Source organism: Oncorhynchus keta, unplaced genomic scaffold, assembly GCF_023373465.1.
Source record: "Oncorhynchus keta strain PuntledgeMale-10-30-2019 unplaced genomic scaffold, Oket_V2 Un_scaffold_1526_pilon_pilon, whole genome shotgun sequence".
Taxonomy (NCBI): Eukaryota; Metazoa; Chordata; class Actinopteri; order Salmoniformes; family Salmonidae; genus Oncorhynchus; species Oncorhynchus keta.
This window is the reverse complement of record NW_026290798.1, coordinates 1,366,412-1,387,697: the sequence shown is the minus strand read 5'-3', so window position 1 is coordinate 1,387,697 and position 21,286 is coordinate 1,366,412. Positions and strand designations below refer to the sequence as shown.

Genomic DNA, 21,286 nt, shown 5'->3' with positions numbered 1-21,286 from the left:
TTAATATTGCCTGCTAACCTGGATTTCTTTTAGCTAAATATGCAGGTTTAAAAATATATACCTCTGTGTATTGATTTTAAGAAGATTGATGTTTATGGTTAGCTACACATTGGAGCAACGATGCACACCGCATCGATTATATGCAACGCAGGACACACTAGATAAACTTGTAATATCATCAACCATGTGTAGTTAACTAGTGATTATGATTGATTGATTGTTTTTTATAAGATAAGTTTAATGCTAGCTAGCAACTTACCTCGGCTTCTTACTGCATCCGCGTAACAGGCAGTCTCCTCGTGGAGTGCAATGAGAGGCAGGTGGTTAGGGCGTTAGCTGTAAGGTTGCAAGATTGATTCCCCGAGCTGACAAGATGAAAATCTGTTGTTCTGCCCATGAACGAGGCAGTTAACCCACTGTTCCTAGGCCGTCATTGAAAATAAGAATGTGTTCTTAACTGACTTGCCTAGTTAAATAAAGATTAAATAAAGGTGTAAAAAAAAAAAAAATGTTTCCAAAAATACCAATTTCCGATTGTTATAAAAACTTGAAATCGGCCCTAATTAATCATCCATTCCGATTAATCGGTCGACCTCTAGTGACCATGTAACGCTTTTACAACATACAGAAGTGAGCTGGTTATCAAGGGGCAAAGTATTGGTCACGTTTTTTAAAATTGAGAGACGAGCTTAAAGTTTTCTTTACTGACATAATTTTCACTTGTCTGACCGCTTGCATGATGATGAGTTTTTCACACGACTGGCCTTTCTAGGCTGAATGATCTGAATCGAGGATTACAGGGACTCTCCTGAGGCTGTGATGAAGAAGTTAGAGCTCTTCTCTGTCTGCATTAACAAGGACAACACACAGGTCTTTCCATCATTGTATGATTTTTTTCTGTGCAAATTAACTCAAGCTAACAGACAATGTCAAATGTGATATAGTGAAGCACCAGATTGAGTTGGGTGTGCAATTTTTATTTTATTTTACCTTTATTTAACCAGGCAAGTCAGTTAAGAACAAATTCTTATTTTCAATGACGGCCTAGGAACAGTGGGTTACGTGCCTATTCAGGGGCAGAACGGCAGATTTGTACCTTGTCAGCTCGGGGGTTTGAACTTGCAACCTTCCGGTTACTAGTCCAACGCTCTAACCACTAGGCTACCCTGCGCAGATACTTTCCCGAAACGGATGACACAAAAAACTGGATTCGTTATCCTTTTCATGCCCTGCCTCCAGTCCACTTACCAATATCTGAACAAGAGAGCCTCATCGAAATTGCAACAAGCAGTTCAGTGAAAATAGAATTTAATCAGAAGCCACTGCCAGATTTCTGGTTTGGCCTGCGCTCAGAGTATCCTGAATATCCAAATCACACTGTTAAGACACTGATGCCATTTGCAACCACGTACCTACAGTACGTGAGAGTGGATTCTCGGCCCTCATTAGCATGAAAACTAAATACAGGCACAGACTGTGTGTGGAATATGATTTAAGACTGAGACTCTCTCCAATACAACCCAACATTGCAGAAGTATGTGCATCCTTTCAAGCACACCTTTCTCATTAACCTGTGGTGAGTTATTCACAATTTTGAAGAACAAATAAGGTTTTATATGTGAGCAAGATGATTGATGATGATGATGATTATATTCTAATTTGTGCCATGGTCCTATAAGAGCTCTTTGTCACTTCCCACGAGCTGGGTTGTGATGTCAACTCACACTCATTCTTATGTTTAATAAATGTATCGTATAGTGTGTGTGTGTGTGGCAGGCTTACAATGCTGGCAAAAAACAACATTTGAGAGTGTGCCGACCCTGGTGCTAGAGGGGGTACAGCTGGAGGTTGAATGTTTGAAGGGGTACGGGACAATAAAACGTTTGGGAACCACTGCTCTAGGGCAACGGTGTCTATATGGAATTTGTATTTGTGGTCCTGGGAACTGGACCTTTTCTCTCTCATCACCCCTCAAGCTGCCTGCAGGATGGTGTTAAAGTGAATGGTGTAGGAGGGAACGAACAGGTGAGACTCCAAACACAGCACCCTAGTGTGTGTGTGTGTGTGTGTGTGTGTGTGTGTGTGTGTGTGTGTGTGTGTGTGTGTGTGTGTGTGTGTGTGTGTGTGTGTGTGTGTGTGTGTGTGTGTGTGTGTGTGTGTGTGTGTGTGTGTGTGTGTGTGTGTGTGTGTGTGTGTGTGTGTGTGTGTGTGTGTGTGGAAGACAAACACAGCCTTTTAAATGGAGGGAGTCAACTGTCATTACTGACCGACTACAACACTCCTCCTGATTCCCCTAGAGCAGACCTGGCTGACTGACTACAACACTCCTCCTGATTCCCCTAGAGCAGACCTGGCTGACTGACTGCAACACTCCTCCTGATTCCCCTAGAGCAGACTGGATTAATGTACTGCAGCAGACCTGGCTGACTGACTACAACACTCCTCCTGATTCCCCTAGAGCAGACTGGATTAATGTACTGCAGCAGACCTGGCTGACTGACTACAACACTCCTCCTGATTCCCCTAGAGCAGACTGGATTAATGTACTGCAGCAGACCTGGCTGACTGACTACAACACTCCTCCTGATTCCCCTAGAGCAGACTGGATTAATGTACTGCAGCAGACCTGGCTGACTGACTACAACACTCCTCCTGATTCCCCTAGAGCAGACTGGATTAATGTACTGCAGCAGACCTGGCTGACTGACTACAACACTCCTCCTGATTCCCCTAGAGCAGACTGGATTAATGTACTGCAGCAGACCTGGCTGACTGACTTCCTCCTGATTCCCCTAGAGCAGACTGGATTAATGTACTGCAGCAGACCTGGCTGACTGACTACAACACTCCTCCTGATTCCCCTAGAGCAGACTGGATTAATGTACTGCAGCAGACCTGGCTGACTGACTACAACACTCCTCCTGATTCCCCTAGAGCAGACTATTAATGACTGCAGCAGACCTGGCTGACTGACTTAAGACTGTACTGCAGCAGACCTGGCTGACTGACTACAACACTCCTCCTGATTCCCCTAGAGCAGACTGGATTAATGTACTGCAGCAGACCTGGCTGACTGACTACAACACTCCTCCTGATTCCCCAGACTGGAGAGGCAGACTGGATTAATGTCCTGACTGCAGCAGACCTGGCTGACTGACTACAACACTCCTCCTGATTCCCCTAGAGCAGACTGGATTAATGTACTGCAGCAGACCTGGCTGACTGACTACAACACTCCTCCTGATTCCCCTAGAGCAGACTGGATTAATGTACTGCAGCAGACCTGGCTGACTGACTACAACACTCCTCCTGATTCCCCTAGAGCAGACTGGATTAATGTACTGCAGCAGACCTGGCTGACTGACTACAACACTCCTCCTGATTCCCCTAGAGCAGACTGGATTAATGTACTGCAGCAGACCTGGCTGACTGACTACAACACTCCTCCTGATTCCCCTAGAGCAGACTGGATTAATGTACTGCAGCAGACCTGGCTGACTGACTACAACACTCCTCCTGATTCCCCTAGAGCAGACTGGATTAATGAACTGCAGCAGACCTGGCTGACTGACTACAACACTCCTCCTGATTCCCCTAGAGCAGACTGGATTAATGTACTGCAGCAGACCTGGCTGACTGACTACAACACTCCTCCTGATTCCCCTAGAGCAGACTGGCTGACAGCAGACCTGGCTGACTGACTACAACACTCCTCCTGATTCCCCTAGAGCAGACTGGACTACTGCAGCAGACCTGGCTGACTGATTCCCCTGATTCCCCTAGAGCAGACTGGATTAATGTACTGCAGCAGACCTGGCTGACTGACTACAACACTCCTCCTGATTCCCCTAGAGCAGACCTGGCTGACTGACTACAACACTCCTCCTGATTCCCCTAGAGCAGACTGGATTAATGTACTGCAGCAGACCTGGCTGACTGACTACAACACTCCTCCTGATTCCCCTAGAGCAGACTGGATTGATGTACTGCAGTAGACCTGGCTGACTGACTACAACACTCCTCCTGATTCCCCTAGAGCAGACTGGATTGATGCACTGCAGCAGACCTGGCTGACTGACTACAACACTCCTCCTGATTCCCCTAGAGCAGACTGGATTGATGTACTGCAGTAGACCTGGCTGACTGACTACAACACTCCTCCTGATTCCCCTAGAGCAGACTGGATTGATGCACTGCAGCAGACCTGGCTGACTGACTACAACACTCCTCCTGATTCCCCTAGAGCAGACTGGATTGATGCACTGCAGCAGACCTGGCTGACTGACTACAACACTCCTCCTGATTCCCCTAGAGCAGACTGGATTAATGTACTGCAGCAGCCCTGGCTGACTGACTACAACACTCCTCCTGATTCCCCTAGAGCAGACTGGATTAATGTACTGCAGCAGACCTGGCTGACTGACTACAACACTCCTCCTGATTCCCCTAGAGCAGACTGGATTAATGTACTGCAGCAGACCTGGCTTGTGATTGATCTGGGTGATTGTTCAGTGGTGATGTGTACTGGACTTACTGAGACAGCAGCTTGCTAAACAGATGACTGTATGTGTGGCTGTGTGTATGTGGATAGTCCTATAGGACATTACATGGCCTACGTCTGACTCAGCACAATGCTAGGGCTCTGTCACACCATTCATTTACTCACCTAGACAACACTGATCCTCCCAAGGAGAGGCACAGGGGAGAGGATGGTCACCAATCACATTCTGACTCAAACTGTACAGTACTGCTGAATTCCCAATCCCCCTAGCCTGTACTATTCAAATTCAAATGGTATTACTGACAAGAGAGCACTAATAGTAACCCTCTGTAGGTCTCAACACAATCAGGCTACACTGCACAGTATATGAAACATCCCTAGCCAACACAAAAACCTGACAGGACAATTGGCACCATCCCACTGGGCAAAAACTGGTTGAATCAGCGTTGTTTCCACGTCATTTCAACGAAAAACTTAAATGTGACGATTTGAATCAACGTGGAAAACTGAATGGATTTGCAAAAATTCATCTACGTAAGGGAATTTAGTATTTCTGTTACCTAACTGTTAAATACAATGACCGGGTGACTTTTTTGGTTGATTTCACATTAGTTGACAACTCAACCTAATGTAAATGAAAACAAGGTAAATCATTCTAGAGTGGTAATCATTTAACAGCTGCTCTAGCAGAGTAATCCTGTTGGCCTGGGACCAGTTTTAAAAAAAAGTGATCTATCTGTATGTCGGCTATCGGATAGGACTCAATTAATAGAAATATAATTAATAGAATGGGAGTCTCCATTCAAGTAAATGATTCGTCCTCTCTATTCATAAAATGTCTATGCATTTAATCCTGTCCGAGGTGAAATCCAGATAGATATTTATTTTTTGAACTGGGCCCTGAATATTAGCTGTATAAACTACAGTGATGTGAAAAATACACTCAATCTCCTCCAGCCTCAGACTGTCAGACATGACTACAGTAAGAGATCTAGATCCTGTCAAGCAGAACATCACTTCAGCATTCTCTGAACAGAATGGTCACATAGAAATGTATAGCTTAGAACAGACATGATTATCAGTCAGGTAGAATTGTCTATCATGTTAGTTTTATTCAATACATTTCTATCTACCAGTTTTAGAAATATTTTAGTCTCACTGAATAACCCTGACTAGTTGTTTGCATTCTATAAATGAACAGGAAATTCAAAATAAATTCAAGGAGAGAGATGACAGCAGCCACCTTGTTGATCAGTTCAACATCAGGTTATTTTTCTAGGAGAAAATAAAAAAATGCAATTGAGTCAGTGTTGCAATTTACATAATGTCTCTTGCTAATCACATAATCAAATATGTCTCTGGCAACATATCAGTTTAGGATGAGTTTGCTATAACAAGCCGTCTGCAATGCAGGCCCAATTGCAATACTGTATTTTCTAATGTATTTCTGTCATGGATTATGGTAGCTAGTTCTACTTCCCACAGAGATCATGGACCACTGGGCAAAAACTGGTTGAATCAACGTCGTTTCCACGTCATTCCAACCCAATAATTTAAGGTGATGTTGAATCAATGTGTAAAACTGATTGAATTTGAATTCATCAACATAAGGCAATTTCTTATTTTTTCACCATGCCATTGTAACCAATGAATCCAATGGCACAGGGACATTTTCTGTTGAATTCACCCGTTCACCCAACTAAACCTAATCTGTGCCCAGTGAGTGTGTGCTGCTGTTCAACATAAATAACTTGGTGGCGGTATGCAACACATACTAAAAGGAGTAAGAAAGCATTGTAACAAAAGGTGTTGGCTCAGAGAAATTGAGTTGGGTCATCTGGTCTTCACATCCCAGTAGGGACTTGATAAGAGCTGGGTGTGACAGTATGCTGTGGTCTCAACGCTGAATTCCTGGGAGGCCAGAGCTTCCTCATTTGTCAAATTGTGTAAAAGCTCCAGACTTTGGTTAACCCATTGGTATCATCTAATTTTTAAAAGCTGTTTCGAGAGACCAGCTCAAACAAAAGACCATATCACATCGAGAGAGAGGGGGAGACGTTCACTATTCAAGCCTAAGGTGTGTTGTAGACCTGTGAGAGCTGCACCATAAATCACTGAGGGTTAGAGCCTATTTGACTACTTCTATTTGCAATACACACCTAAAAGGGTTCTTCGGCTGTCGCCGTAGGAGAACCATTTGAAGAACCCTTTTTGGTTCCAGGTAGAACCCGTTTTTCTAAGACTGCAGTTTAGTGAAAGTCATTCCCACAAGCACTTCCCATTGAACTAATAGGTCTAAGGCCATTCCCTGTAGTTCTTTAACTACAGACCACCGTTCTTCTTGAGAAGAACACTATTGACTGATGGTTCTATATTGTTAGTAAAGACTAACTGACAGAGTATAAAACGTTTTTGCTTCCAGATCTTGCCTTGCTTGTATTATAATGATTTACACTTGACAGCCTTGTTGTCTCAATACACACATTCACGTTTACATAACTGTTTCGAATAAATCACTGTTGATGGGCTTTCCAGCCATTTCTTTCCCCCCACACAATTCAACTCCCCATCCACTCGTCATTGAATGGCTGATTTACACAGCAGATCTCCAAACCTATGTTAAAACAACAAGATTTGACAAGGTATTCGATAGCCTTTGCTCAGTGTACCCTGCCAAGGTTAATATTGAAGAAGGGATCCATAATGAATTGTGTCTGTCATTGATCTGTGTTCTGCCTGATACGTGCTGTTTAAAAAGCCTTCTGGAAAGTCAGGTAGCGTACAGTAGGTATCCCGAGTGGCGCAGCGCTCTGATGCACTTCATCTCAGAGTGAGAGGTGTCACTACAGGCCCTGGTTCGATTCCAGGCTGTACCACAACCAGCCGTGATTGGGAGTCCCATAGGGTGGTGCACAGTTGGCCCTCTGTTGTCCAGGTTAGGGTTGGGCCGGGGTAGGCCGTCATTGTGAGTCCCATAGGGTGTTGCACAGTTGGCCCAGTGTTGTCCCAGGTTAGGGTTTGGCCGGGGTAGGCCGTCATTGTGAATAAGAATTTCTTCTTAACTGACTTGTTAAATAAAGGTTCGATAATAAATGAAAAAGGTATGCATGTTCATGTTCAGCAAGCTCAGTAGGCCTCTTTTCCCCACTGACGGCCTATCATCACAATACAGTGAGAGTTTTCATAGCAATCGGAAATCGGTATTTTGGGCGCCGATTTGCCGATTAAAAAATATATATATATTTCAAACCTTTATTTAACTAGGCAAGTCAGTTAAGAACACATTCTTATTTTCAATGACGGCCTAGGAACGGTGGGTTAACTGCCTTGTTCAGGGGTAGAACGACAGATTTTCACCATGTCAGCTCGGGGGATCAAACTTGCAACCTTACAGTTAACTAGTCCAACGCAATAACGACCTGCCTCTCTCTCGTTGCACTCCACAAGGAGACTGCCTGTTACGCGAATGCAGTAAGCCAAGGTAAATTGCTAACTAGCATTAAACTTATCTTATAAAAAACAATCAATCATAATCACTAGTTAACTACACATGGTTGATGATATTACTAGATATTATCTAGCGTGTCCTGTGTTGCATATAATCTGACTGAGCGTTGGTAGGCAGAAGCATTCATTCAAACAGCACTTTCGGGCGTTTTGCCAGCAGCTCTTCGTTGTGCGTCAAGCATTGCGCTGTTGATGACTTCAAGCCTATCAACTCCCAAGATTAGGCTGGTGTAACCGAAGTGAAATGGCTAGCTAGTTAGCGAGCGCTAATAGCGTTTCAAATGTCACTCGCTCTGAGCCTGCTAGTAGTTGTTCCCCTTGCTCTGCATGGGTACCGCTGCTTCGATGATGGCTGTTGTCCTTGTGTTGCTGGTTTGAGCTCAGGGAGGAGCGAGGAGAGGGACGGAAGCTATACTGTTATACTGGCAATACTAAAGTGCCTATAAGAACATCCAATAATCAAAGGTTAATGAAATACAAATGGTATAGAGGGAAATAGTCCTATAATTCCTATAATAACTACAACCTAAAACTTCTTACCTGGGAATATTGAAGACTCATGTTAAAAGGAACCACCAGCTTTCATATGTTCTCATGTTCTGAGCAAGGAACTAAAACATTAGCTTTCTTATATAGCACATATTGCACTTTTACTTTCTTTATTTAAACCAAATTTAACATGCTTCATTATTTACTTGAGGCTAAATAGATTTTATTGATGTATTATATTAAGTTAAAATAAGTGTTCATTCAGTATTGTTGTAATTGTCATTATTACAAATTTAAAATAAACATTTTTATAAATCGGCCGATTAATCGGTATCGGCCTTTTTGGTCCTCCAATAATCGGCATCGGCGTTGAAAAATCATAATCGGTGGACCTGTAAAACATACAATGGCAGTGAACATCTGATCATCTCAAATCTAACTGAACGGAAGGCTTGTCTATGCCTGAGATTGGAATTTGTTCAAAACATTGTGACGCAATACATAACAGCTGGATCGCCCTCTGGAGGGGCTGTGTCGACATCAAAAGGAACATTTTCTACACAACAAAATCTCGGCTTACATTTGTCAACAATCTCTGCCTTCATTGATTTGACTACAGTTGATTTGACTACAGTTGATTTGACTACAGTTGATTTGACTATTGTTGTCAGGACATGGAAGTGAAAGAAACCCAGGTCTTTGACTGTGTGGTTTCATTCACATCGTTTTGCCTACTCTACCACGACCACATCTATAGTGTTAGTTAGTGTATGGCACATATTGCACTGTGTGTACAGTACCCGTATCCTCATGGGCAGAAGCATAGACATCTATTTTCATACCCACATTATAACTGCTGATATTTCTGGTTATTTACAAGCCATGAGATGTGACGAGATGACTCATATCAGAAGACGAACCCTGAAGCAGCACATTCTCTGAGGTATACCTCGGTGTCCTGGAATTTATCAGGTAACATTGACAAACAAGGTAGGCTATGGGTTCTTCTGAGGGTTGAACACTCAGTACAACATTCTGTACGGTTCTCCTGCTCTCTATAGCCCTGTATGATTCCTCTACAAAAAGATGCCTGGTGTCACTAGTAACATGATGTTCATGCTACAAACAACTTTTACCTGCCTGTGACTGCATGCACGGCCATGACATGAGAAAATTCCTGCCCTTATCTCAGGCACACTGACTCACTCTTCTTGAGACAGACACGCGTTCAGTTCTCAGCCAAACAAGCCTACCACTGCTTCTCAAAAACTGTCAGTTGCATTATGGATATAAATATAGCACACGTACCTCCATTTCCGCAGCCCAGGATATTCCAGAACTGCATATTTGTAGGCTATTTACATGTAAGAGTATTTCCAACTGGTGCAAATCACTTCTGTCAGTGCTACTGAGCTGATAACCTGACACCCTCTTACCAACACACCTGGCCCTCCTCCTCCTGGCTTCCAAACTCCTCCCTTCACACACTAGCTTTAACTTGTTACACCAGCAGGCACGGGGGCAACAATGATACCGATCGTGGAAACAAACACATAGATGATTCAGGCATGCAGATAAAACCATGCTGCTTGCCTGCAATCATACGCAGAGTCAACAAATCAATGCAACTCATTGTAAAAAAACAAGAATCATTACAGTTTATGAGCAGTCTCTCCTTTTTGCACTGTAGCAGTAACTGAAGAAAGCTCAATATCTGTGAACCTCTAAACACAATTATGGTTATTATACAGGTTTTGTTGCATCGTAATATAGTTGTTGCCTTGTAATTGCCTATGGAGTTTAGCAGTGTTTTGTTATGAGACAAGTGGAATAAGGAACAGTCTGTTCGTCTGGTGTAATTCCATCAGCGTGTCAAATACAGAGGATACTAGGGTCTCCTCTAATCTTCCCCTGTAAGTAACGTTAAACCTCACTCAGGTCATTTAAACAACAGCATGCAGAATGGCTGGGGCTGAGCCGGCTACAGAACTAGATCATGCAATGACATACAATCTCCAAACAACCATGAGAGTTGTTACAATTTGTAACATTGTAACAATGTTGTAATCACTTTTTTGTTTTAAACTAGCATTGTATAATTTCCTTAATGTTGCCACTCGAAATGTAGCCACTCGCTGCAGACTATCTGAATAAGACATGCTGTGTTCCCTGAACCTTGCACCAAGGCGTGAGAGATTCGGACACTGCACCACTGTTTGCAGAAACATGCATATTCATCTGCATAAAGGATATATTCCCCTTTTCGCCATCTAATGAAACCGTGATTCCTCCACCAAAAACGCAAATGAAAGTAGGCTAACTGAATGCTCCGACTCTCACTGCAACCCATTGTCAATGACTGGGGTCTTACTATGCTAACTGGCTAATGTTAAAGTTATTTAACATCCTCCACATCACTCAAACATGTACAAGGCCACGTTATACTCACGTATATCTTTACTATTGAAGATCCACCTCAACTATTTCCGTTAACCGGTCTCCTATCCTGCAAATATGTGTTCCAATCCCGTAATAACCGTCTGTCTGTGTGTGGTTCCCTCTCCGTTTCTGTTTCTCCACAGCACCGCGCTCTGGCGCCCTACTCTCGGTAACCACTGACACAGCAGCGCTGCATCCTAATAGTTCCAATATGGCTGACGTGTAGTGACCATGTAGTGACCGTGTAGTGACTGTGTAGTGACCATACCCAGTAGAAACGGCCGGGGAGTTCAGTGACTATCTCAGCTGGCAAAAAAAAATAAAAAAATCGTAACTTGTTCTACTTGTAAATAGCTTTTCACATGACAATTACATCAATGAGAATGACAGTACTTCACAAAACCTTATTTTCTTATAATAAAGTGACTAATACACTTCTCATAAATGTTTCATAAAATGTCAACATTGATATTACAAGTAGCTAAATACATTAGAAATAATATTATTTTTCAATGCAAAAAAAAAGCATTGACAACTGAGTTCTCTGTGGTTAAATAGACTCACATTTACATGTAATTCACACCCACCCACAGACACAGCAAGAGAACTCTGTGTTTCCATTGTCTAAAAGACACAGCCCAAAACATTCCTTTCATTAGCTCTCTGCATAATACTACAACACACAGCAAGCCAGGCCCATAGCCGAGACCCAGTCGGCATACTAAATGACACTCTATTCCCTAAATAGTGCAGTAACTTTGCACATAGCCTTATGGGCCCTGGTCAAAAGTAGTGCACTTTATAGGGAATAGGGTCCCATTTGGGATGTCCCCAGGGTGCATACTTGTTATATGTATATGAAATAAAGGCTGACTTGCATGAATGAGCATAGGAATAAATACAAAATGACTGTACAATCATTGTTTTATTGTATGTGACAGCTAAGACATGGGTGAGGAAGAAATATGAATCTGAAATAAGACATTTAGTGTATACAGAATACTTTTAGTGAAAAAAAATCAAAACATTGTGAAACAGTCAGAGAAATGCTATTACATCATCATCATCCAGTATATACAGGCAGACCCCAACATAAAGAGAACAGAGGATGACAGGGTTCTTCATGATCATGTCATTCCCTGAGTCTCAATGTCCACTGTATATTGTCTACGTACCTAATGGCACCCTATTCTCTATAGGGCCCTGGTCAAAAGTAGTGTACTATATAGGGAATAGCAGGGTCCTCACATTTTCAAACAAGGTGGTGCTGCTGAGTACAGTGGGATGGGGGGGCAGAAAACAAGGTGGAGCAGCATGGTGGGGTTGGGGGACAGATCACAAGGTGGAGCAGCGTGGTGGGGTTGGGGGGCAGACCACAAGGTGGAGCAGCGTGGTGGGGTTGGGGGGCAGACCACAAGGTGGAGCAGCGTGGTGGGGTTGGGGGCAGACTACAAGGTGGAGCAGCATGGTGGGGTTGGGGGGCAGACTACAAGGTGGTGGAGCAGCATGGTGGGGTTGGGGGGCAGACCACAAGGTGGAGCAGCATGGTGGGGTTGGGGGCAGACCACAAGGTGGAGCAGCATGGTGGGGTTGGGGGGCAGACCACAAGGTGGAGCAGCATGGTGGGGTTGGGGGGCAGACTACAAGGTGGAGCAGCGTGGTGGGGTTGGGGGGCAGACTACAAGGTGGAGCAGCATGGTGGGGTTGGGGGGCAGACTACAAGGTGGAGCAGCATGGTGGGGTTGGGGGGCAGACCACAAGGTGGAGCAGCATGGTGGGGTTGGGGGGCAGACCCCAAGGTGGAGCAGCATGGTGGGGTTGGGGGACAGACTACAAGGTGGAGCAGCATGGTGGGGTTGGGGGGCAGACTACAAGGTGGTGGAGCAGCATGGTGGGGTTGGGGGGCAGACTACAAGGTGGAGCAGCGTGGTGGGGTTGGGGGGCAGACTACAAGGTGGTGGAGCAGCATGGTGGGGTTGGGGGGCAGACCACAAGGTGGAGCAGCATGGTGGGGTTGGGGGGCAGACCACAAGGTGGAGCAGCATGGTGGGGTTGGGGGGCAGACTACAAGGTGGAGCAGCATGGTGGGGTTGGGGGGCAGACTACAAGGTGGAGCAGCGTGGTGGGGTTGGGGGGCAGACTACAAGGTGGAGCAGCATGGTGGGGTTGGGGGCAGACTACAAGGTGGAGCAGCATGGCGGGGTTGGGGGCAGACTACAAGGTGGAGCAGCATGGTGGGGTTGGGGGGCAGACCACAAGGTGGAGCAGCGTGGTGGGGTTGGGGGGCAGACTACAAGGTGGAGCAGCATGGTGGGGTTGGGGGGCAGACCACAAGGTGGAGAATCATGGTGGGGTTGGGGGGCAGACTACAAGGTGGAGAATCATGGTGGGGTTGGGGGGCAGACTACAAGGTGGAGCAGCATGGTGGGGTTGGGGGGCAGACCACAAGGTGGAGCAGCATGGTGGGGTTGGGGGGCAGACAACAAGGTGGAGAATCATGGTGGGGTTGGGGGAGCAGCCTACAAGGTGGAGCAGCGTGGTGGGGTTGGGGGAGAGACTACAAGGTGGAGCAGCATGGTGGGGTTGGGGGGCAGACCACAAGGTGGAGCAGCATGGTGGGGTTGGGGGATAGACTACAAGGTGGAGCAGCATGGTGGGGTTGGAGGGCAGACCACAAGGTGGAGCAGCATGGTGGGGTTGGGGGATAGACTACAAGGTGGAGCAGCATGGTGGGGTTGGGGGGCAGACCACAAGGTGGAGCAGCATGGTGGGGTTGGGGGGCAGACCACAAGGTGGAGCAGCGTGGTGGGGTTGGGGGGCAGACCACAAGGTGGAGCAGCGTGATGGGGTTGGGTGGCAGACCACAAGGTGGAGCAGCGTGGTGGGGTTGGGGTGCAGCCCACAAGGTGGAGCAGCGTGGTGGGGTTGGGGGGCAGACCACAAGGTGGAGCAGCATGGTGGGGTTGGGGGAGAGACTACAAGGTGGAGCAGCGTGGTGGGGTTGGGGGACAGACCACAAGGTGAAGCAGCGTGGTGGGGTTGGGGGGGCAGACCACAAGGTGGAGCAGCGTGGTGGGGTTGGGGGGCAGACTACAAGGTGGAGCAGCGGGGTGGGGTTGGGGGAGAGACTACAAGGTGGAGCAGCGTGGTGGGGTTGGGGGAGAGACTACAAGGTGGAGCAGCGTGGTGGGGTTGGGGGGGCAGACCACAAGGTGGAGCAGCGTGGTGGGGTTGGGGGAGAGACTACAAGGTGGAGCAGCATGGTGGGGTTGGGGGGCAGACCACAAGGTGGAGCAGCGTGGTGGGGTTGGACAGACAACAAGGTGGAGCAGCGTGGTGGGGTTGGACAGGCAACAAGGTGGAGCAGCGTGGTGGGGTTGGAGAGACAACAAGGTGGAGCAGCGTGGTGGGGTTGGACAGACAACAAGGTGGAGCAGCGTGGTGGGGTTGGACAGGCAACAAGGTGGAGCAGCATGGTGGGGTTGGGGGGCAGACCACAAGGTGGAGCAGCATGGTGGGGTTGGGGGGCAGACTACAAGGTGGAGCAGCATGGTGGGGTTGGGGGACAGACTACAAGGTGGAGCAGCGTGGTGGGGTTGGGGGACAGACCACAAGGTGGAGCAGCATGGTGGGGTTGGGGGATAGACTACAAGGTGGAGCAGCATGGTGGGGTTGGGGGCAGACCACAAGGTGGAGCAGCATGGTGGGGTTGGGGGATAGACTACAAGGTGGAGCAGCATGGTGGGGTTGGGGGGCAGACCACAAGGTGGAGCAGCATGGTGGGGTTGGGGGGCAGACCACAAGGTGGAGCAGCATGGTGGGGTTGGGGGCAGACCACAAGGTGGAGCAGCGTGGTGGGGTTGGGGGCAGACCACAAGGTGGAGCAGCATGGTGGGGTTGGGACAACAAGGTGGAGCAGCGTGGTGGGGTTGGGGGCAGACAACAAGGTGGAGCAGCATGGTGGGGTTGGAGAGACACAAGGTGGAGCAGCGTGGTGGGGTTGGACAGACAACAAGGTGGAGCAGCGTGGTGGGGTTGGACAGGCAACAAGGTGGAGCAGCGTGGTGGGGTTGGACAGACAACAAGGTGGAGGTTGGTGGGGCATGGCAGACCACAAGGTGGAGCAGCATGGTGGGGTTGGGGGGCAGACTACAAGGTGGAGCAGCATGGTGGGGTTGGGGGACAGACTACAAGGTGGAGCAGCGTGGTGGGGTTGGGGGACAGACCACAAGGTGGAGCAGCATGGTGGGGTTGGGGGATAGACTACAAGGTGGAGCAGCATGGTGGGGTTGGGGGGCAGACCACAAGGTGGAGCAGCATGGTGGGGTTGGGGGATAGACTACAAGGTGGAGCAGCATGGTGGGGTTGGGGGGCAGACCACAAGGTGGAGCAGCATGGTGGGGTTGGGGGGCAGACCACAAGGTGGAGCAGCGTGGTGGGGTTGGGGGGCAGACCACAAGGTGGAGCAGCGTGATGGGGTTGGGTGGCAGACCACAAGGTGGAGCAGCGTGGTGGGGTTGGGGTGCAGCCCACAAAGTGGAGCAGCGTGGTGGGGTTGGGGGGCAGACCACAAGGTGGAGCAGCATGGTGGGGTTGGGGGAGAGACTACAAGGTGGAGCAGCGTGGTGGGGTTGGGGGACAGACCACAAGGTGAAGCAGCGTGGTGGGGTTGGGGGGCAGACCACAAGGTGGAGCAGCGTGGTGGGGTTGGGGGGCAGACTACAAGGTGGAGCAGCGGGGTGGGGTTGGGGGAGAGACTACAAGGTGGAGCAGCGTGGTGGGGTTGGGGGAGAGACTACAAGGTGGAGCAGCGTGGTGGGGTTGGGGGGGCAGACCACAAGGTGGAGCAGCGTGGTGGGGTTGGGGGAGAGACTACAAGGTGGAGCAGCGTGGTGGGGTTGGACAGACAACAAGGTGGAGCAGCGTGGTGGGGTTGGACAGGCAACAAGGTGGAGCAGCGTGGTGGGGTTGGAGAGACAACAAGGTGGAGCAGCGTGGTGGGGTTGGACAGACAACAAGGTGGAGCAGCGTGGTGGGGTTGGACAGGCAACAAGGTGGAGCAGCATGGTGGGGTTGGACCACAAGGTGGAGAGCATGGTGGGGTTGGGGGCAGACACAAGGTGGAGCAGCATGGTGGGGTTGGGGGACAGACTACAAGGTGGAGCAGCGTGGTGGGGTTGGGGGACAGACCACAAGGTGGAGCAGCATGGTGGGGTTGGGGGGCAGACTACAAGGTGGAGCAGCGTGGTGGGGTTGGGGGACAGACCACAAGGTGGAGCAGCGTGGTGGGGTTGGGGGCAGACCACAAGGTGGAGCAGCGTGGTGGGGTTGGGGGACAGACCACAAGGTGGAGCAGCGTGGTGGGGTTGGGGGCAGACCACAAGGTGGAGCAGCGTGGTGGGGTTGGACAGACAACAAGGTGGAGCAGCGTGGTGGGGTTGGAGAGACAACAAGGTGGAGCAGCGTGGTGGGGTTGGACAGACAACAAGGTGGAGCAGCGTGGTGGGGTTGGAGAGACAACAAGGTGGAGCAGCGTGGTGGGGTTGGAGAGACAACAAGGTGGAGCAGCGTGGTGGGGTTGGAGAGACAACAAGGTGGAGCAGCGTGGTGGGGTTGGAGAGACAACAAGGTGGAGCAGCGTGGGGCCATTTGGGACACAGACGTGGAAGAATGTTAAAAACAATATGGCCAACCTTGAGTCTTTAATCCAGGAAAAGCACATTTTAGAACAAAGCTTTGAAAAAACCTTTAGAAGCTCACCTTCTCTCTGAGGTGTTCAGGGAAAATAAGAACAATTTATAGTCTATAGCAGGGACATTCAACTCTGACCCCACGAGGTCCGGAGCCTGCTGCTTTTCTGTTCTACCTGCTAATTCATTGCAACCACCTGGAGTCCCAGGTCTAAATCAGTCCCTGATTAGAGGGGAATCACCCACCTGGTGTCCCAGGTCTAAATCAGTCCCTGATTAGAGGGGAATCACCCACCTGGTGTCCCAGGTCTAAATCAGTCCCTGATTAGAGGGGAATCACCCACCTGGTGTCCCAGGTCTAAATCAGTCCCTGATTAGAGGGGAATCACCCACCTGGTGTCCCAGGTCTAAATCAGTCCCTGATTAGAAGAGAATCACCCACCTGGTGTCCCAGGTCTAAATCAGTCCCTGATTAGAGGGGAATCACCCACCTGGTGTCCCAGGTCTAAATCAGTCCCTGATTAGAGGGGAATCACCCACCTGGTGTCCCAGGTCTAAATCAGTCCCTGATTAGAGGGGAATCACCCACCTGGTGTCCCAGGTCTAAATCAGTCCCTGATTAGAGGGGAATCACCCACCTGGTGTCCCAGGTCTAAATCAGTCCCTGATTAGAGGGGAATCACCCACCTGGTGTCCCAGGTCTAAATCAGTCCCTGATTAGAGGGGAATCACCCACCTGGTGTCCCAGGTCTAAATCAGTCCCTGATTAGAAGAGAATCACCCACCTGGTGTCCCAGGTCTAAATCAGTCCCTGATTAGAGGGGAACAATGAACAAAGCAGTGGAACTGGCTTCCAGGTCCAGAGTTGAGTTTGAGGGTCTGCAGCGCTCTTCCTCTAACCTGGTCCCACATCTATTTCTGCTGTTTAGGAAACTCCTGTCATTGTTGTGCCAAACATTTTATTCACTTCAAAGAGTTGTCAAAACCACACAAACAGATACTGGACCAGGCTACTCATCCTCTACTCAACCTTCCAAATGGCGATTTTGCCATCCTGGCAGGCGGAGCCACTGAGTACATAGCGGCCCTCTGCAGAGCACAGTGCCTGGACACTGTCTGTGTGGGCCATCAGCTCCTTCTCTACACTGTGGCTCTCTGTGTCCACTATGTAGATCTTCCCACTCATCCTGCACTGGTCAGGGCTCGGCCCGCTGCAGCCAACCCAAATCTGGACGAGGGAGGGGGAGGAGACAAACAATGAAGAGAAGCTTGTTGAGGATTTGCAGTTGTACTGTGACATTCACTACCTAAATAAAACTCAGAGTTCGCTCTGGACACTCTGATCATTACTATGAGAGATAAAATAACGATGGTAGGGTGGAATGTATGGTATCATTTCTAAGTACGATACTATTTTAACTGCTACTTTACAAGCTTTTGTAGAAATTGCAACACCTGAGAAAGACTGTTGTTGCCAGGATCTTATGAATGTGTTTGGTATGTGTTAATAGTCACGTGTTAAAGACGTTATTATGTTGGTACCCTTCCATTAAAGTGTTACCAGCAAAACACACAAAGAACAGCAGGTGTGAACATCCAACTGAGACCATTATTTTCTCACCTGATTCTTAACCTTGATCATACAGTTGACCCCTGTACAGTTCTGCAGCCGCACCCTCAGGAAAGGCTTGGTCAGGTCTTTACAGTGCCAGAGACAGAGCTCGTCAGAATCAGAACAGCTCGTCCACAACTGGCCCCTCTGAAAGAAAACACACATTGGACTGGTTTAGCCATCAGCTCATGACACACTCTCATTGACAAGCAAACTGACTGTTGGAAGCCTGCAAAAATACATAGTGTCTGGCTTGATTATTGAGGCCACTTGGAGGCAATGGTGAAGGCATCGCATGAGATAAAGATCTTGGTTCAGTGAAATCTCCCAGATGAAGGGAACATGGGCCTACTACCTCTAAGAAGAGGATGAGGCTGCTGAACTCAGTGGGCATGCTCCGTAGATCCTCAGGAAGTGTCATCTTACGATGTGGGGTTCCGTTCTTCCTCAGTTCAACGATGCCGTCTCTGGCACCTAGTCAACATACCAGATGGGAAAAAACAAACAAAGGTTTCTGTCTAGATGTTTGCTGTTGTTAGCATGTGATCTTGTGGTCAATTGACACACTTTGTTCATTGATCATTGGCAGGGTATTTAATACATAGGAGTATATAAAAAAAGAGAATAATAATATACAGTTAGAGTATAACTATGACTGAGTGAGTTTACTTACAGCACCACAGTGTTCCATTGAAGAGCTGAATGGACATAAGCCTATCACAGGTCAGTTGAAACTGCTTTTTCACTTTTAGCGTTGAGAGGTCCCACAGAATGACTGTTCCATCGGCACTACAGGAGTATGTCTGTCTGGGGGGGAGGAGAGGGACAGTTGGATTAAAACAAGCACCATGTAGAAGCCTGATTGTGGTCTAACTACTGATGATTCACTGAAGGCAAATTAAATAAGTACTTTAAGTACACTGCTGCCATCTGCTGGTTGGAAATAGACATCAAAAACACTCCATGTTCTAAGATTCTTGCACTATGATACTGGGGTGGGACAGTTAGAAGAACTACTTTCTGCAATAGGTGCATTGGTCATTTGAACAGGCAGTTCTAACACATTATCCTGCCTTCAACATAGAATCCTGAGCATCACACATGGGTTAACAGTTTGTGAGGGTGAAGTGACTGTAGCATGAAAGAGTGCCCTACAGTATATAGGGAATAGGGTGCACTGTGGGACACAGACATACGGTACTATATGTGTAACATTTTACCTCATCTTGTCACTCTCCTCCAGGGCAAAGTCCATAACCTCATGCCTGTGCTCTGTCAGCTGCTTATTGCAGGACATGCTGCGAGTGTCAATTATGTAAATGATGGAATCCTGGGAGCCAATCCATACTTGATCCTGGTCCAATCCCAGCATGCAGTTCTGTGCACATAATAAAGCCACGTATTCAGCACATAAATGCGTCCCAAATGGCACCTATTCCCTATATAGTGCACTACTTTTGACCAAGGCCCATAGGACTCTCGTCAAAAGAAGTGTACTATATAGGGAATAGGGTGCTATTTTGGACGCATACATATCCAGGTTTAATCCACTGTTATGTGAATGGCAGGCACTCCTGTTCATGCCTCATGAGACCACAGAAAGGAGGAAACACTATCAACAGAAGAAAAAGAGAGAGAGAGAGAAAACAAGTGAAACAGAACTAGAAGGAGAGAGAAAGAATGAGTGAAAGAGAGCTAGAGAAAGAGAGAGAGAGGGAGAGAGAAAGATGGAGAGGGAGAAAACAAGTGAAACAGAACTAGAGGGGGGAACGGGAGAGAGAGAAAACAAGTGAAACAGAACTAGAGGTGGGAGAGAGAGAGAGTGAAAGAACTAGAGGTGAAAGAGAGAGAGAGAAAGAAACAGAACTGGAGGTGGAAGAGAGAGAACAAGTGAAACAGAACTAGAGGGGGAGGGAGAGAGAGAAAACAAGTGAAACAGAACTAGAGGTGGGAGAGAGAGAGAGAGAAAGAACGGGTGAAAGAGAGCTAGAGAGAAAGACATGGAGAGGAAGAGAGAGAACAAGTGAAAGAGAGCTAGAGAGAGAGAGAACAAGTGAAAGAGAGTTAGAGAGAGAGAGAGAACAAGTGAAAGAGCTAGAGAGAGAGGGAGAGAGAAAGAGAGATGGAGAGGGAGAGAGAACAAGTGAAACAGAGAGTTAGAGAGAGAGAGAGAACAAGTGAAAGAGCTAGAGAGAGAGGGAGAGAGAAAGAGAGATGGAGAGGGAGAGAGAACAAGTGAAACAGAGAGCCAGAGAGCGAGAGAAAGAGATCACTGTGTACTTAATTCAATATAACAATTTATTTTCAAAGGATATCTGTAAGCAATTTCATAGAAACAAAGGACATGTTCCAATATCCACTCGCATAGAACCCTTAGAATGTACGGCCAAATCCAATGCTTCTCTCTAAGTGTTCTGCTACACTAATGTGGATATTGGAACAGAGCCTAGTAGAAAGGCTCAAGTGATAGTCCAGGGAGAGCGCAGGGGAAATGGTGTGTGTCTGCTTGCAGACATCATACCAGTTGGGAGGATCCCACTTGAACACAGTTCTGCTGCATGGACCAGCTGGCTGCATCAAACACAACCATCCTCCCACCACTGAGGGCACACCACAGCTTGGGGTTCCCATCTCCGTCTGCCTCCGAGTAACTCAACTGGCCTGGATAAACAGAGAGAGAGAGACTGTAGTCAGTCACAGCAATTCAGCTTTTATCTGCGAATGTCTACATCAAAATCAAATACACTAAAAGTTAAATACACAATCCATGGGTCAGCCAGTCGATGGATACTCCCACAGGCATATAGATGATATGTATACGGTATAAACTGTAGCTCTGCATTACAACAGAATATGTGGCTTTTTCACTGCCTTTGAGATCATACTATTATTTTTTTGGCAACTTTTACATCACTACAGAAAGGAAATAATGTACCTTTTACTCCATACATTTCCCCGGACACCCAAAAGTACTCGTTACATTTTGACAGGAAAATGGTCCCGTTCACACACTTATCAAGAGAACATCCCTGGTCATCCCTACTGTCT

The 21,286-nt window shown here is 47.6% G+C and overlaps 3 protein-coding genes across 50 annotated transcripts in view; 1 reads left to right on the top strand and 2 right to left on the bottom strand.

Annotated features, from left to right (window-relative positions):
* Positions 1–2,287: 2,287 nt before the first annotated feature.
* On the bottom strand, positions 2,288–9,811 carry LOC127927563 (uncharacterized). Its single transcript, XM_052514111.1, has 6 exons — positions 9,806–9,811; positions 3,560–3,677; positions 3,146–3,490; positions 2,997–3,065; positions 2,827–2,895; positions 2,288–2,764 (listed from the first exon to the last, which is right to left on the bottom strand). Exons 1-6 carry the CDS (start codon positions 9,809–9,811, stop codon positions 2,340–2,342), a joined length of 1,032 nt encoding a protein of 343 aa, XP_052370071.1. The 3' UTR covers positions 2,288–2,339.
* A 1,949-nt stretch (positions 9,812–11,760) lies between these two features.
* LOC127927572 (50 kDa spicule matrix protein-like) lies at positions 11,761–16,486 on the top strand. Its single transcript, XM_052514174.1, has 12 exons — positions 11,761–12,354; positions 12,392–12,470; positions 12,508–12,659; positions 12,812–13,083; positions 13,691–13,804; positions 14,225–14,589; positions 14,665–14,740; positions 15,055–15,434; positions 15,816–15,990; positions 16,133–16,208; positions 16,321–16,390; positions 16,426–16,486. The coding sequence occupies exons 1-5, from the start codon at positions 12,045–12,047 to the stop codon at positions 13,778–13,780; spliced, it is 903 nt and encodes a 300-aa protein (XP_052370134.1). The 5' UTR covers positions 11,761–12,044; the 3' UTR covers positions 13,781–13,804; positions 14,225–14,589; positions 14,665–14,740; positions 15,055–15,434; positions 15,816–15,990; positions 16,133–16,208; positions 16,321–16,390; positions 16,426–16,486.
* Positions 16,487–17,024: 538 nt separating this feature from the next.
* The window catches only part of LOC118379437 (DENN domain-containing protein 3-like), a 31,575-nt gene continuing 27,313 nt past the window's right edge, over positions 17,025–21,286 (bottom strand). For 26 of the 48 annotated variants that reach the window (XM_052514153.1, XM_052514154.1, XM_052514155.1 and 23 more), the window contains 6 exons: positions 20,760–20,899; positions 19,459–19,616; positions 18,912–19,045; positions 18,594–18,712; positions 18,248–18,385; positions 17,025–17,854 (listed from right to left, as the gene is read on the bottom strand). In XM_052514153.1, the coding sequence (XP_052370113.1) occupies positions 17,648–17,854; positions 18,248–18,385; positions 18,594–18,712; positions 18,912–19,045; positions 19,459–19,616; positions 20,760–20,899 (896 nt within the window). In that variant the 3' untranslated portion in view covers positions 17,025–17,647. The remainder of the gene's footprint in view (positions 17,855–18,247; positions 18,386–18,593; positions 18,713–18,911; positions 19,046–19,458; positions 19,617–20,759; positions 20,900–21,286) is intronic. The other 22 variants (XM_052514139.1, XM_052514142.1, XM_052514145.1 and 19 more) reach the window with 1 other exon arrangement.

Coding starts and splice junctions, on each gene's coding strand:
- LOC127927563 (XM_052514111.1), bottom strand. Junction 3,491..3,559: donor TGTTGTAGTCAGTCAGCCAG/GTCTGCTGCAGT, acceptor TCAGTCAGCCAG/GTCTGCTGCAGTACATTAAT. Junction 2,896..2,996: donor TGTTGTAGTCAGTCAGCCAG/GTCTGCTGCAGT, acceptor TCAGTCAGCCAG/GTCTGCTGCAGTACATTAAT.
- LOC127927572 (XM_052514174.1), top strand. CDS start 12,045: ATGACAGGGTTCTTCATGATCATGTCATTCCCTGAGTCTCAATGTCCA. Junction 12,660..12,811: donor GTTGGGGGGCAGACTACAAG/GTGGAGCAGCAT, acceptor GCAGACTACAAG/GTGGTGGAGCAGCATGGTGG. Junction 13,084..13,690: donor GTTGGGGGGCAGACTACAAG/GTGGAGCAGCAT, acceptor GCAGACCACAAG/GTGGAGCAGCATGGTGGGGT.